Source organism: Nipponia nippon, unplaced genomic scaffold, assembly GCF_047370975.1.
Source record: "Nipponia nippon isolate SJK-2023a ecotype South Korea unplaced genomic scaffold, ASM4737097v1 scaffold_14, whole genome shotgun sequence".
In the NCBI taxonomy this organism is placed as follows: Eukaryota; Metazoa; Chordata; class Aves; order Pelecaniformes; family Threskiornithidae; genus Nipponia; species Nipponia nippon.
In genome coordinates, this window is record NW_028262330.1 from 12368036 (window position 1) to 12383198 (window position 15163).

Sequence of the window (15163 nt, forward strand, 5' to 3'; positions counted from 1 at the left end):
AAGTTGTATTGAAATGGCAGGTGGTGCTTTGAAACACTTCCATTTGTGCAGGTAGTCCATAGAAAGTCCTGCCTCCTAAGCACAGGGGAAATGGGAGACATCCTTACTCCTGTCCCCAGGCGCTGCCAGGGGACGCCCCCAGCCCTTCCCGGGATCCCCCGCTGCAGTTTCACCCTGCGCCAGGCTCGATGCTCTTCCCTGCGACTTCTCTCTGTTTCTCACTCCACTCATCGACTTGGTCAGAAGGATCTGATACAAATTCCTTCCACCAAAATAGCTCTAATTCCTGAGCCACTCGCATTTGCATTTGGTCTGGGCGGAGAAACGAAACCCACAGCTCCGGTGATGGGAACCCTTGATGCTCTTAGTGACCTGCTCACATGCAGGGCTGGAGCGAGCCGTGGTTGCGGCGAGAGGTTGTGCCCATTCCCCGGAGGTTGAATGCACCATGTGTGATCCCCGAGCAGCTTTCTGAGCCAGGGAGCGAAACACGGGAAAGATTTTGCAAAAAAACAGGGAAGGCCATGATGGTGTTGAAGGTCTCCATCTCGAAATCCCAGGCAGTGGCGGCGCTGGACTGCGGTCTAACACCTGAAACCCACCCGGCACTGATTTTCAAAGTCCGTGTGAGCTCACGGGGCTCTCAGAGACGCTGCGGACAGCTTTTTTCCCCATGCTGCAGCCTCCTGCCTATCTGCCTGATCCAGAAAAGGTGCTGGCAAATGGGCGAGGGCTCCAAAAAGCCTCAGGATGATGTTTAAAGAAGGGGAAAAAACAGATATGGGAGCATGAGCTGGGCCGGCCTGGGGCAGCGGAGGCCGGGGCTGCTCGGTGGCGGCCACGCAGGAGCGCGCTTCGCCGAGGGGGCCGCCGAGCCAGCGGAGAGACCCGACCGGCTCGGGGGGCTGGGAGACCGCGCCGGACTCGCAGCGAGGGCTGGGTTTTTATTTGTCATAGCCAGGGTAATTACCCCCGGGAGCAATCACCGAGGGCTGCGGTCGAGTTTCTACAGCTGGAAGTTTGGAAATCACGTCCGGGTGCTTTTCTGCTGACCGCCGTCGCGCCCAGGGCCTGGCAACCAGCGACCGCCGCCTCAGGGGGGCACCGCTGAGGAGGGCGTCAGCCACCCCGGGCCCCCAGAGCGGCGCCGCCGCCGGGGGGGCAGCGCCCGGGGACGGGTGTCCCCGTTACCTCTCACGCCGGTGGAAGCCGGGCCGGGGGCCGAGGCCTGAAAAAACCCTTTATCGACCCAAAACGCGGGGACGCGGCGAGGTGGGGGGGGGAGTGCGGGTGGGTGAGGGGAAAGCGCGCGCCCGCCCCGCGCTGCAGCACCGCGCGCGCCGCTCGCTGCAGCGCCGGGCACGCGCCGCGCCCCCCGCCGGGCGTGCTGCAGCGCGGGGCGGAGCCCGCCCCGACAGGCGTGGCGGGGGCCCAGTGAGAGGAGTGCTGGGGGCCGACGAGCGGGCGGAGCCCGCCAATGAGCGCCGAGGGGGCGGGGCGAGGCGGGGAGGCGGGGTTTGGAGGGTAGCGTGTGGAGGTTGCTATGGCCGTGGCTGGAGAGCGGCCGGGGCGCGGGCCAATGGGCGAGCGCGCGGCGGCGGACGGACGTGACCGTCGCCCAATGGGAGGGCGGCGGCCGGCGGCGGCAGGGGCGGGGCCGGCGGCGGCGGCGGCGGCGGCGAGCGGGGGGCGGAGGGCTCGGTGTGGCGCTAAAGGAGCGCGGCGGGCGGGGGGCGGAGCGGCGCCAGTGCTGAGGAGCCGGGCGGGCGGCGCGAGCTCCGGGGCACGGCGGCGGCCGGGCGCTACACAGGTGAGGTGGCGGCGACCGGCGGCGGCCCCGGTCTCCCCGGGGCGGCCGGGGGGGGCTCGCCGGGGGGTGCGGGGACGGGCCCGCCCGCCGCGGGGGTGGGGCGGGGGCGGCGGGCCCGGCACACAAAGACCCCCTTGTGCGGGCCGCGCCGCCCGTCCCGCCCGCCCGCGCCGCCGCATCCCCCCGCTCCGCCGCCCCGCCGCCGCTCCCGGCGGCCGCGGTGAGGGGAAGGTGGCCATTTTCTCCCTTTCCCGCAGCCTCCGCGCGGGCGGGGCGGCGGCTGGGCGGGGGGCGCGGGGCTGCGCCGGGGAGGGGGCCGCTCCCGGGGCCCGCGGGGCCGAGCCGCCCCGGCCGCCTCCTTTGTCCTTCGGGGGGGCGGCGGCGGCGGGGCCTGCGGCCCTGCCGGGGGGCTCCGCGCCCGCTCCCGCGGGAGGACGGCGGCGAGCATCAGCCCTGGGCGCCCGGGGGCGGCGCGGCTCCTGCGGCTCCTGGGGCTGCCCCTGCCCTTGAAAATGCCCGGGCTGCGCTGAGGGCTGCCACTCCCCATCCTCCCGCCGCCCCCTTTTGTTTAGGGGAGCAGAACATGTGTAGGGATTTTTGGGGTTTTTTTCTCTTTTTTGCACGAGTCGTCTTTGGGAGTGCTGGATTCCTGCATGATAAATGTGCTCATTTGTGTATTTCATTTGAATGCTATTGTTAACAGAGGAGCCTGGGTAGAGTAAGCTGCAACTCGCTTTGCTTCTGCAGAGGGTCTTTTGTGATGGGCTCGGTGCAATTAAAAGCCAAAGTGGAAAAATGACCCTGAAACTGTGATCCGCTGATGTTGGGTATATTCCTCAGGAACTGGTATGAAGTCAGTCCATGCGTTCATTTCAGTCTTCAGCCTTTAATTCCGCTGGGGAACAATACCGATGAATTTTGTCATACCCATTTTATCTGGCCTCTAGGTTTCACTACATCCCAGCGTGCACAACTGAGACCGAGCTTATCATAAATGCTGCCTGTCATACCTGGGCAGGGAGCTCTGGGAGACTTGACACCGCGATGCGTTTGCACACGAGGGCGGCAATGGCGTTTCAGGTCTTTGTTGGAACTTCAGCTGTAGTCTAGCACGGTGGAGACAAATAGCTGTCTGAACTGGGGTTGAAAGCTTGGATATTAAATTTGTGGGCTTCTTGAGCTAACTGTAGCATTCCTTGACTAATTTCTTTATTTTCCTGGCTGAGGAGTCCAGCTATCACTTAAGGTGTCCCCTCAACGATTTCCTCTTTCCTCATTGACTTTTTCTTTCAGAGGCTCTTCTAAAATACTTTAAATGTTGAGTCATCACCTCTTGATTTGAATTAAGCTGTCTGTAGTGAACGGTCTGCTTCTCAAACCTCTGAAGGGTGCAATGACTTCATGCTTACTTTACATTAAAAGTTGGACAATGTAAGAAATGTCCATGCTGTAGATGGACACACAACTATTGTATTTAATTACCATTCTTCTGAGGATGGGCGTGTTGCAGAACTTCTTCCATCAGGGTGCACACCATAGTATGAAAGATGACAAATGCAGTTTGCGAAACCTTCCTTGCTTTTGAAGCTAACCTTTCGGTTACCTGCGGGAAGAGGCTACCATTAGCTAACGTAACATTCTTCAGCAGAAAAGATCTAGTGTGTGGAAAAACAAGATATTTAATGACCTGAGTGCTAGGTGTCAGGCTTGACTTTGTTGCTCCTCGGGCAGTTGCAGATGAAACTGCTAGCTCCAGGAATCCTGGATGTGACAGTCTTGCTAACTAAAGATGCAGTGGCCTCTCTTAGGTAGATGCAAATAGGTAAAATGAGTGTGCGGGAGCTCTCGTCAGCAGTTTTTTCTTTCCCCTTCAAATTACCCATGAAGCTGTTGGAAAATCTAACATCAGTCCTTGCTGCGTCTTGAGCCTCAAGGTACACTTGAGATCTGGAGACATTTTTTTGGAATATAGTAATGTCAGCGCTCACGACTGAGAACAGAAGCAGGCAGTAGAAACGCAAAAATTTTCATGTTTTTCAGGAAGAATATGAGCCAGGTTTAGCTCGCTTAATGTCTTGCAGAAACCCCCGGTGTCTCAAGTTCTTGTCTGTAGTTGAAAATCCACATTTTAAAGCATATTCTCACCACCTTCTGGTTATTGTGGTTAGCTATCCACTGAACACTTCTTATATCTATTTTTTTTTTATTTACTGCTCAATTGAAGTTGAGTTTACTGGCAAGCTTTTGTTAAATTTGCTCTTCTTCATTATTTAAGCACAGAAGACATGCATATTTTTCCTGCTTGTAGCTCTCACGTTTGTTGCAATGTATCTCCATAGTTGATGCACAATTAGAACCCATTTATAGGGTTTTGTGTACTGGGTCTGGAATTACACTTGACAGGTCATTTTAACTTTTGTATGGCAGTTGGTTTATTCAGAGGGCCGTTGGGCGAACAGGGGCTCTTGGTTGTATGGCAGCTTCTTTAGACTATGGAAAAAATTAACAATGCTTCTTCATCAAGAGAAGGTACAGATATTAGTGATAGATCGCTTAATTGATGTGCCATAGCTCCATTCATTTCATCGATAAGAACATGGTATGTAACATACTCTTTGCTCTTTTTTCCTCTCCCATTTACAGGGTAACTGATAGTGGACACCTTCCCTTCCTACAATGGCACAGAGATCTGGACAGGAAGATCCAGAGAGATACCTCTTCGTGGATAGGGCTGTAATCTACAACCCTGCCACCCAGGCTGATTGGACTGCGAAAAAGTTGGTGTGGATTCCTTCAGAGCGCCATGGTTTTGAGGCAGCCAGCATCAAGGAGGAAAAAGGGGATGAAGTGTTGGTCGAACTGGCAGAGAATGGAAAGAAAGCACTAGTCAATAAAGATGATATTCAGAAGATGAATCCTCCCAAGTTCTCTAAAGTGGAAGACATGGCAGAATTAACCTGTTTAAATGAAGCCTCTGTATTGCATAATTTAAAGGATCGGTATTACTCTGGGCTCATCTATGTAAGTACTAATTATTAGATTCATTACGGATGCTGATTCAGCTGAACTTATCTGATTCCCCTTCCTTTACTTATCCGAAATGTGGGAAGCGGGTCTTGACTCTGATTTCGATAGCCTTTTGTGGCCTTTTGTGTGTATTTAGATTAGTCCAGGGTTTTTTTCCATGCTGTGTACAGGTCAAGAACTCTGTTGTCATAGAACAAATAATAAAAAATTCTCCTATGGAAATAATTCTGCAAGCATCTTTCAAAAATAGAATGCTAAATGGCAACTCTGGGTGCTTAGCTCATGCCGCTTGTTAGAGCACTTGCCTCAGACATGCTTAACTGATACAGTGAATAGTATCAAATGGCTTGTTTGAGCTGATGAGAGATTACAAAACCTAACTTTGCTGAATTCCTGTTGTTTAATTGCTCGTATGAATAAGCATATATCTTGCTTTAACTTGCTGCGTATTAAAAATGATAATGAGAGGTTATGCTATTATTTAAAAGCTGGAGTTGGAGAGTGCTAGGAATGCAGAATGTCTTTTTGGAATCTAATATCAACTTAGTGGGCCAGGAAAGAATGTGTTCGAGTGCTTAAAATAAACCAATAAGATAAAGCTTTCTTTTTTCAGTGGTTTTGAAGCACTGCTTGGAACATCTGGCTTATCCCCATCTTCCTATAGAGTTAGAAATCGCAACGCCATTGATGCTGCTTTTGACCCCGTTCCTTCCTTGAACAATATTAAATGAGTGTCTGTGGCGTGCAGTTGAGAGTAGCTCCTTGTCTCTTGGCAAACTGATTGCATAGTGACTTGTTGAGTCAGAGTATCATTAAGAGCTACAAGTAGACTTTCTATCTTAAAAGAAACTGGAACATCTGCTTAAATGCTTGGCTCATTTTAATAAACACTTGTTCTAAAGCTTGAATCCATTTTATTCAGTTCTGCTAGTTAGTTGGCTCACTTTCCCTTCCGTCTAGGTATTAATGGGGTACCTTTTTGCTTGGCCCTTGGTAATAGTGGGACTTATTAAAAATTATGTGCAACTTCAAAATAGTCTTCATATTTGTGCTTTGGCAGTTTCCTGCGTGGGTTTTTGGCTCTTATCCTTCCAAGACCTTCTACCAAGCCCGTTACAGCAGAGCTCAGCAAAAAATACTTCTGGAATGATTCCTGCAAGCTTTTAAGTAAACTAATTGGATAATTAGTAGGGACCGGATTGAAAATTAAAAGTAAACAAGTTGATAGGTCAAAAGTTTTCAGTATCTGTATCAATCATAATGCTAGTTGTTATGAAATTCATTACAACCATTATAACTATACTTCATTACGAAGGTTAAAAGCTGAAGGCCTTAAATGTCAAAGCAAGCTCTAGTGTGAGGACTCTATACAGTAAACATAGCCAGAAATGCTTCTGGAGGATGGTGTTGGAAGCCTGTCCCTCTTCTGTAGACACAGACGATACAGTCCGGTTGCTTTGGATGGCTGACAAAGAAGTCTGCTTTGTGAAAGGCTGGCTTATCGTATACGTGGAGTTTAAGTGATATCCTATAGGTGACTTACCTTTTTTTCTTCCCCACCCCCTTCCCAAAAGGGTGCTTTCTGCTTTCTTTCTTTAACTGTTGGGGCAGAATCTAAAACTTGGTTCCTTGGCATTGAGGATTACTGCATCAGTATATTACTAATGACCTTGCCTGCCCTTGAGCTGGAAGAAGTTGGTTGGGATCAAGAAGCTAATGGATTTGTTGGCCTTAACTGGAGGCCTGAGTTACAGGAACATTGCTGGAGGATGCTACTGTTACCAAGAATAATGTTTCTATGCAGCTGTAATAATGGCTTCTTGTTTGAAATTGAAACTCAGCTTATTTTTTGAAGGCGGGGGGGGAAGCAGTTGTGAGTATTATTAGGGTAGAGGCTGAATGCTGGCAAGGATCAACAGGCCGTGGAGAGGAACTTCATCAAGAGCTTGAGCTGGTGGGGTTTTTAGTGTGGTTCTGGTAGGGATCTCTGTCAGGGATCCCTGAACTTCTTGAATGTGGCACTGGCATTGCTGCTACTGACGGCACAGCCTGGAGCGATTGCCGCTGCCTGCGTAACCTGCTGATGTTCGCTTGGGGTAAAGAAAAGAGCCAAAGGTAACTGAGCTGATGAAGTGAAGTATGGTGGTTTGGCCATGGCGAGAGTCAGTTAAAGGTACGTTTTGACTTCCAGACAATACTCTCATAATAACTAAACTGAAATCTTCTATTTTGGTGTTGGTCTCAGTAGTTAAGATGGAGATGGTGAAGCCGTTTTGGTTTCCTTTAATTCACAATAGGCAGCATGCAGCGTTGCCTTTCTAGGAAGCAGAAGATGACAGACTGTCAACTGAAGTAGATACACGTTTCCTTTCGATCCCTAGAAAGGAAACAAACAAGCTGAGGGATTTGGTCAGTGGGTCTCGTCATCGGTCTATAATCTACCTCTTAAAGATGACTCTGCTGGAGGAACAGGGAGGGCTGACTCAAGCTAGCTAGTGCCAGTCGGGATGACCTGGGCAGTGATGCTCATCTCATCGAGAAGAGTTTCAAGTAATGTCTAAGTAGGGATGGCGAGGAGTTTCTGGAACCTCTAGCATTTCTAATGTCTGCCAAGTGGCACGATCTTAGCCTCTCAGTCGCATTATTACTGTGCTGTGGGAGATGAACACAAATGGAGAATCTGGAAGACCAGTGGCTTGTAAAAGCATGATGTCAATGCTTGGTCCTGTCTCTATTTCTGGTCTGTTCATGACAACGCAGAAGATGAAAGGTAGCAATTCTTGTACGCATCCTGCGGGGAGGAATGGCTGGAGTGCAAACGATAGTGATCCCAGTTTTGTTTTGGAGATGAAATAACTTCCTATCTTGCTCCACTTTTAACATCACCTATTCCATTCCTCGACACAAGGTTTATTTTGAGTGTAACTGAAGAGTATGTTAAAATTCTTTCCTAGTGAAGCTGTACTATCCTTGCAAATTCTTTTGAAGTATACTATATATGTATATATTCAGCCCTGAAGATGGGGCAAATCTGTTGTTCTGACTTACGCACTTTTCTCCTTAACCCATCAATTACTAAGCATGATCCTGCAGAATCTTGAAGTCCCCGAGATGATCTCTGCTCATGTTTGAGGCTTGGTTTTTTTCAAGTGCAAGTGTTGCTTCTGTGAAGGTGCAGCCATTTACAGCAGTGTTGTTTTTTTTTTCTCATTAGGAGAATGAGAAAAGGAGTAGGAGTTTTCACTCTTCCTTGTGTTTCATAGCTGAATTTTTCCAAATTTTGTGCTTTTCTAGGGATATTAGCATTTCTTATGGCAGGGATGTGTCATTTGATTCGCTAATACTCTAAATTGGTCTCTCATGTCGTACTGTAGTGGCAGCTTCTCATGGGTTTTGGTTACCTTAAATGCTTAACTGTCAATTCTTCAGCTTCGTATAAAACTTCACTATTCTGCCTGCTTTGCTTTAGGGCGGCCAGCTTTAACACTAACACTAGCTTCAGCGTGTATTTAGTAATATCCTTCACAGCTGTAGACCAGAAACTGGAGGTGGTTCATTGTAAGGGTACCCAGGAGGAACACCCAGGGGCTTAGGAGGGCCTTTGAAGATTTGGAATAAACGTGATTTTGCTCAGACTGGTTTTGTGGTTGTTCTTGAATATCCTTACACCATGATGAACTGAGTTCCGGTATCTTTCTGGGGGCATCGCTTTAAGAAAGGGCTCCAGTTGTCAGAGGTTTTGGATCACCAAGGTTTGCAGCCTGTGTGAGGAAACATCTTTATTTTTATAAGACCTGTATGTAAAATGCCACTGTGAAGGCTTTTAGATATCAGCCCTAGATTTTGGTTTCTGCTTAAGTCATGTCAGCAAAATACAATTTCATGGAGGGGTGGGAAATAATCTTTGAATCAGACAATGAAATGGAGACATCCGCTGGAAAGAGTGGTTGTTAAGGGTCCATCAGCCTTGAATGCTGCTCAGTTCTCAAGACCACGGTTGCTTTAATGCTTTGTGACAAGCTGTGATAGGTAAGATTACTGCTCCAGTAATTCTCCTTGTCACCATTTCATGAGGTTTGCGGTTTCTCATGAACCAGCTTCCAAACTCTTCATGGTTCAATATGGTATCTGAACGTAGGAAATCGCCGACTTCGATTTTTGAACTGCTGTGCTGTAAGCTGTGGAGGTTCAGGAGCAGTTTTGCTCGTGGCTCAGAGGTTTGTGGTGTCAGTTTGCTGTTGTGGGGGGCGTGCGAAGCCCAGCTGAAGAAGTGACTTTGGCTGTCCGAGCTATAGCTGTCTCCTTCAGCTGGAGTCCTGGGAAAAGGGAGACACTTGAAAGGGGTCTCTGGTTTTGGTGGGAAGGGATGGGAGTGGCAGGGGAGATAAACAAGAAGAAGGATTTAGTCTGGAAATAAAGTGCTAGAAGAAGAGATGCTGCACTTGACAATGTGGAGGGGAGCAATACTCGGCGCTTTGATGGAGAGCTACAAATAAGGTTTGAAAGCTGCAAAGGAGTTTTTCGGGTGTAGGAAGAGGCATTTTCTCCTACTTGATATCTCTGTGTATCTTTAATATCAGCAGTGTATTAGCTTCAGTGTCTATTCAGAAAGCTTATATATAGGTATGTCAGTTATGTTCAAAATGAGGCTTCTACTCAAAGTTTACTACCCAATTTGAGTCATATAGCTGATCTGAAGGACAGAACTGTGTCAGTATTTTTTAATGCATTTAAGTTGTTTTTTTCCCATTTTGTTTTCCCTGCGCTTGGAGGACAGAGTGGCTAGTTAATGTGCAGTTTGAGAGTCCTTTTCTTTCACTTCAGAGCAAGATGGTTCTCTGTTTTTTTTTTTTGAAGTCTGAATGTCAATTTTGAGATGTGCTATACTGCTTCTAGAACTGCAAAAAGCAAAGTGGTCAGGAGTGTTCCTGATCACTCTAAATAATGTTTCAATGCTTTGTTAGGCAGCATTCTGGATATAACTTACTTAACATTTTGAATTTTTAAGTCTAGTAAAAGCATTCCAGTTAATCAAAATGCAGCTCGTTGCATAGATCAGGAATGTAAGTACCTCGTTTCTACTTAAATGGAAAGCAACTTCTTCTTGACATGGCAGACACTGGCTGGAATTGGAATGAATAAGCTAATGACTGTTAATACTTCTAAGTCAGGGCTAGGTGATGCTTTTTCCAGCAATTTAAAGCTCTGCTTTTGTGTCTGTACTACTTCTGATGGCAGGAAAGACCCTTCCATTTTCCTTTTAAAGCGTATTTTAAAAGTTTATATGTTCCTACATACTCTACTAATGAATGTAAAAACATAACCTTATGCTCATCTTGTTAACAGAAATATTTTATTAAACCAAAATGGGTTTCTCCCTAAGTATCCTAGCAAGTGCTAATAGTATGGATCCTGTAGAGGTTTGACACGCCTTACCAATTTCCCAGAAAAGTATAACATCCGAGTTTCAGATGGCTGTATTTTAATGGTCTGACTGGTAAGTGCAGACTAATATCTGAAAAGTTCCTGGGTAACTGTCGCGTTGTCTACTCAATGGGTCTAGAAACGTTTGAGTTATCTTCTTTCAGTTAGAAAAAGGTATCGCGGGACCAGAAATCTGTCTTGTGCAGTCAAAAGTTCCCGCTCCTGTATCCAGTGCAGTTAGATGGGATGAAGGAATTGCTCACTCAAACATAGGGTGTAATTAAGGTGCAGTAAAAACTAAGATATTCAAATGGGCTTTATAAAACTCTATTTTAAAAAATGTTGCCGTTCCCACATCTGTTCTAGTCCCCGTTCTCCTGGAGGAAGTCCATTGCCCACAGTTGATTATATGTAGCTTACACATACCCCCATAAATCATTGCAACTGCTACTTAACTGCTTCCTGGCCCCATTCAGTCAAAAGGATTAAAATTAATGCAATTTCTCAAACACTTGACTTCTGTTAACCCACATCAGCATCCAAACGGGCTCTTGCCTTGGTGTGAGCGTATGTGGGATGTTCCCTGGTGCTGCCTGTTGTTGGTGAGCCCGTAGCCTACGTTTGGATGCTCAGCTAGAAAGTTCCAGGTGGGGACATGTGGCGCAAGATGTGTGCGTGCTGTAGGTGAAGTCAAGTTAGATATGACTAGTTTTGCTGTTCCTTGAGGAAGGACAAAAAGGTGGTGAAGCGCTCTTGAGGAAAGGGTTAGATTCAATCTCAAAGTCTTCCAAACTCTAATGAACTCTAACATTATCTTCCCCGCCCACTCCTCCACTTTTTTCTTTTAGCAAAGACTTTTTCAAAAGGGTTGGGAACTGTTTATGTAAGGCTGAGAGCTCCTGGAACCTTGCTGCTAATTATTGCTCTTCGTGTATATGCCTACTGGGTTTTCTTTCTACCAGTAAAAAAGAAAACATGCTTACTATTGTGCAATTAAAAACACTTCAGCAGATCTTTTTGATAATTACAAGTATTACCTCTGTAATTGGTCTGCAGCCCTGTGCTACTTTCATTTTTTTATGTATTTTCCATTTTATTGGGGCAGAAGCGGGAAAGAATGAGAAATATGCTGTAGTCCCCAGTTCCAGAGCCTGCTGTGGGTGGAAGCTCTTACAAAACTGCACTTGAGGAGCTGTCTATAAGCTGTTTCTTCTCTTAAGCCGCTGCCTCCTGTGAGGCCAGAGCGTAACCTAGAACAATCTGTGACGTTACGTAAGCCTCTGTGTTCTAATTGCTTTAATTTTCCTGCTGGTCCAGTTGGGAATGTTTCACATTACTGAGTATCGAAGACTGGTATTAAAAGAACCTGAAAGAAAAGGAGTTTGTTACTATATTTCATCTTTTCCTTAACACAACCCAGTCTCTGCATCTAGTACCTAACATATGGCAGAATAAATGCTGGGGTTCAAACTGTAAGGGCTGCTTTGACACAAGAACTTGTTTTTAAATTAACTCTGATTTTTAGGAGACTTCTACATGTGATGAAGTTCAGAGAGTTCTGAGTAGGGTTTGCCTTTGTTAGAAATGCCTGAGGGATTTCAGGGAAGTGAATCAATGCCCTCCTTGCCCCCAGGCAAGCAGAGGTATGCGAAAGTGCATGTTCTTGTCAAATGTTCTGTTTCTATAAAAAATGGTAGCTTAGCATCCTAAAAAAGTGCAATAATTTGGCTTATGGACTCCTGTTCAAGTGCTCGGTGGAATGCACTGTGTTGCAAGACACCCCTTCAAGCTGTATGCCTGCAGCAGAAGCCACGGGTAGCCCGTTGCAAGCTGCCTGTGGAGCAGTCAGGCTCCAACATGCAGCTATACAGGAGCCCTGGGAAAGGATATTAATACTCTTCTGGCCCTGGTGCAACCTAAGATCATGTTTTACCTCTTCGCAGTTGCTGTGGCTGAAGCAGTCGTGCTGTCTGAGCGGCTGGGCCTCTCTGTCTCCGAGAGGCGGTGAGCTGACTGAGCAGGAGTATAACCTGCACCCATGATCTAATGTTGGTTTTTCTCTGTTTAAACACATGACCTGAAGGCCATAAATGTGAAAATACAGTACTGGTGAACCTCCTTTCTTCAGTGCTGGCTGTAGGGAACATCCATAGACAAATCTGAGGTTGGGGCTGTGCCTTTTCTTTAACAGCTTGTGTATGTGTTGCGCTCCTTCCCTTTCTCGTTCTCCTCGCGCACAGATTTTACCCTTCCATTGCCCTGAGTAACGGGCAGTGGCTCCTGGCCCCAGCCTCTGCCAGAGCTGAGGTTCCCATTACCCCGCAGGAGGTTCCTTACCCTTGTCGGCACCCTTGACTCCAGCTTCTTGGCTGCCAACAGGACTTAGTTGTTTTTTTTTTTATCTAGCAGTTTGGGCTTGTGCAGCCATGTCTGGGATGATTTCTGGGTTCCAGTCTTGACTGTGCCCTGGCTGGGCAGCACGTGGTGGGGGGGCTGCTGCGCAAAGCAGCGACCGGGTTCCAGCCCAGGCCACTGCCTCACTTCCCTCCCCTCTGAGACTGAAGAGCTGCCTGCCCTTCTTTAAGGCTTGAATTTAGGATTGGAAAACTGCCTCATTTAGGGGGAAAAGGTAGTACATGAGAAAACCATGTCAAGCTTGGGGGACTTCATAGGTCTTGGAGTGTGAAAGGTGGATCCATAGCCTCAGGAAATGAAATCAGACAAGACAATGCTATGATGATGGAGTTTATCAATCTAGAGAATGTGGTCTGCCCCATTACTATATGGGATACTGCTTAAAACAGGTGTTGCTTTCTAGGCTGGAAACTGCTGGTTTGTATTTCAGGTAATAATAGGAGATGTCTAGATGCTTACTTCAGCTTAATTGTTTATATAGTCATAGAGTAAATCTGTCACTTTCTATATCTGAAGAACTGGAGGTAAATGTTGAGCCTGGGTATTCAGGTGATGCAAACTGATTGTTACAAATTCCCAAAATTTACCTGCATCTTGCTAATGCGCTCTGAAGTGGTGCTTTAAAGAGGCCTTTTGATGTTGCAGCAGGAGGAGCCACCCTAACAGTCATAACAGCATATTCCTTGATGCAAGAACTGTAAAGCTGAGCTATTAATCTAAGGAATCGTACAAAGCTTTTGACACTAATACCACCATATGTGTATACACAGTGAAGGTTTGATATGGTTTTAAGGGAAGACAGGACAGGCCGTGAAAACCTTTCTTGCTCTGGAGCCCACGCTCCAAATTTAGAGCCTAAATTCCCATGTGCTTTCACCTGGAAGTAGTGCGCTCTCTCTTTGCCAGTAGTTCGCTTACATACACCTCTTTCTCAGGTTGCTTACTGCTAGGAATATAATGCAGTTTTCAGATAGGCCAGCGCCAGGAACCTGAACTCTGCAGTCTGGGGTAGCTTACCAAAATCCAAATTACAAAATGATATACTACTGGGTAAAGGCTTGGAAGCATCTGGAAACATTCAAACTCTGCAATTAGTGTCCTGAAGGAGAGTTTGTATAACAAACCTCTGTCAGAGCACCGCTTTACTATTTGTCTCTGGAGCCTTGCCTAGAGAGTGTGCATTCCAACACGCCGTATTGCTCTTGGTTGATACTGCCTATATCCTGTTCCTCAGCAAAGCAGGAGTGTGTGTTTGCAGCTGATCTCAAGGTGAATAAGCATCTTCACTTGCCTTTAAGTTCTTAATATACACACGTACCTCTGTCAGCTGAAAAATTAATGAAGTTGGGTTCTTCATCCAGACTGGGTGGTTCCTGTCGCTCTTCAGCACTTGATCCTAACTGTAATTCAGATCTGACCATTTCGGCAGAGTTCGTGTACTGAGAACAGAGGGGAGGCACAGGGCATCGCGGCCCCTTTGGTGTGTCTGAAAGCTCGGGGCATCTTCAACAGTTACATGGTGGCATTCATTAAGTAGGGTGTCCCTTTGTAAGGCAGGCGTGCAAGTATTCCTGCTAATTCTTTCTGTGGCTGGTCAGCAAGAAGCTTTTCAAGGTGTGTAAACTAATCTCGGCCTACCTCTCATGTCTTCAATTTGCATGCAGAAAGCCCACACCTCCAATCTTCTGTCTTTGATATAGTAACATGCTGTGAGACTTGCAGGTATAAAATTGGTACAAAAATTTTCTACAGCTTTTACCTCCCTCCCAATTAAATTTGACTCAATAAAAGCATCCCTTCTGTGTTTATATGCCTACCAAGCCACAAAAACAACCCACCAATATGCTCATAGGTTGCTTTCTGCAGTAGGTGATGGTCAGGAAATCTGGGGGCCTTGTGGGAGAGCTCGGTTCCATCTTCCTTTGAATAAGTTAAGGCGTGTGGTGATATTTGGAGGAAAGTGTCACTTTTAAATTCTGCAGGGAGATGGCAGGAGAGTGAACTGAGTGACAAACGTGCAGGAAATCAAGATGCTGGAGTTCAAGGTGCTGCATGTGAAGAGCTATGCCATGACACAGACTTAATGGTCAGGGATAAAAGCCTATCCTTTAGATTTAGTTGCAAATAAATGAACCCCAGCACTGGTGAAATGGTAGAATTTTGTGCTTCGTAATTTCTAGTTTGGCCCTGTTCAATCTAAAGCCTCTTAAATTAACCCATTTCATTTGCCCAGGACACTTGCTGGTTTTCCTCTAGACTGGCTGAGTTCTGTTGGCACCTAGCTGGACTTTGCTTATTCCGATCATTCCAGGTTCACCGATCCATCCAATTACTGCATTGGGAGATAGTCTAGAAAGGCTTCCAGGTTAGGTATCGTCAACAGAGGTCTGAAGGATTGTTAAGGCTGTTTTTATGAATCATTAATTCTTTATGTAGCTAAATAGTAATAACACTCCATGTCTGTGTTGGGGAAATAAACAAAAGATG

At 47.0% G+C, this 15163-nt stretch overlaps 1 protein-coding gene across 4 annotated transcripts in view; it reads left to right on the forward strand.

Moving 5' to 3' along the window:
- The first annotated feature begins 1688 nt into the window (after positions 1 to 1688).
- Positions 1689 to 15163, forward strand: part of MYH10 (myosin heavy chain 10) — a 104501-nt gene continuing 91026 nt past the window's right edge. For all 4 annotated transcript variants that reach the window (XM_087751304.1, XM_087751307.1, XM_087751305.1 and 1 more), the window contains exons 1-2: positions 1689 to 1810; positions 4454 to 4831. In XM_087751304.1, the coding sequence (XP_087607430.1) occupies positions 4487 to 4831 (345 nt within the window). In that variant the 5' untranslated portion in view covers positions 1689 to 1810; positions 4454 to 4486. The remainder of the gene's footprint in view (positions 1811 to 4453; positions 4832 to 15163) is intronic.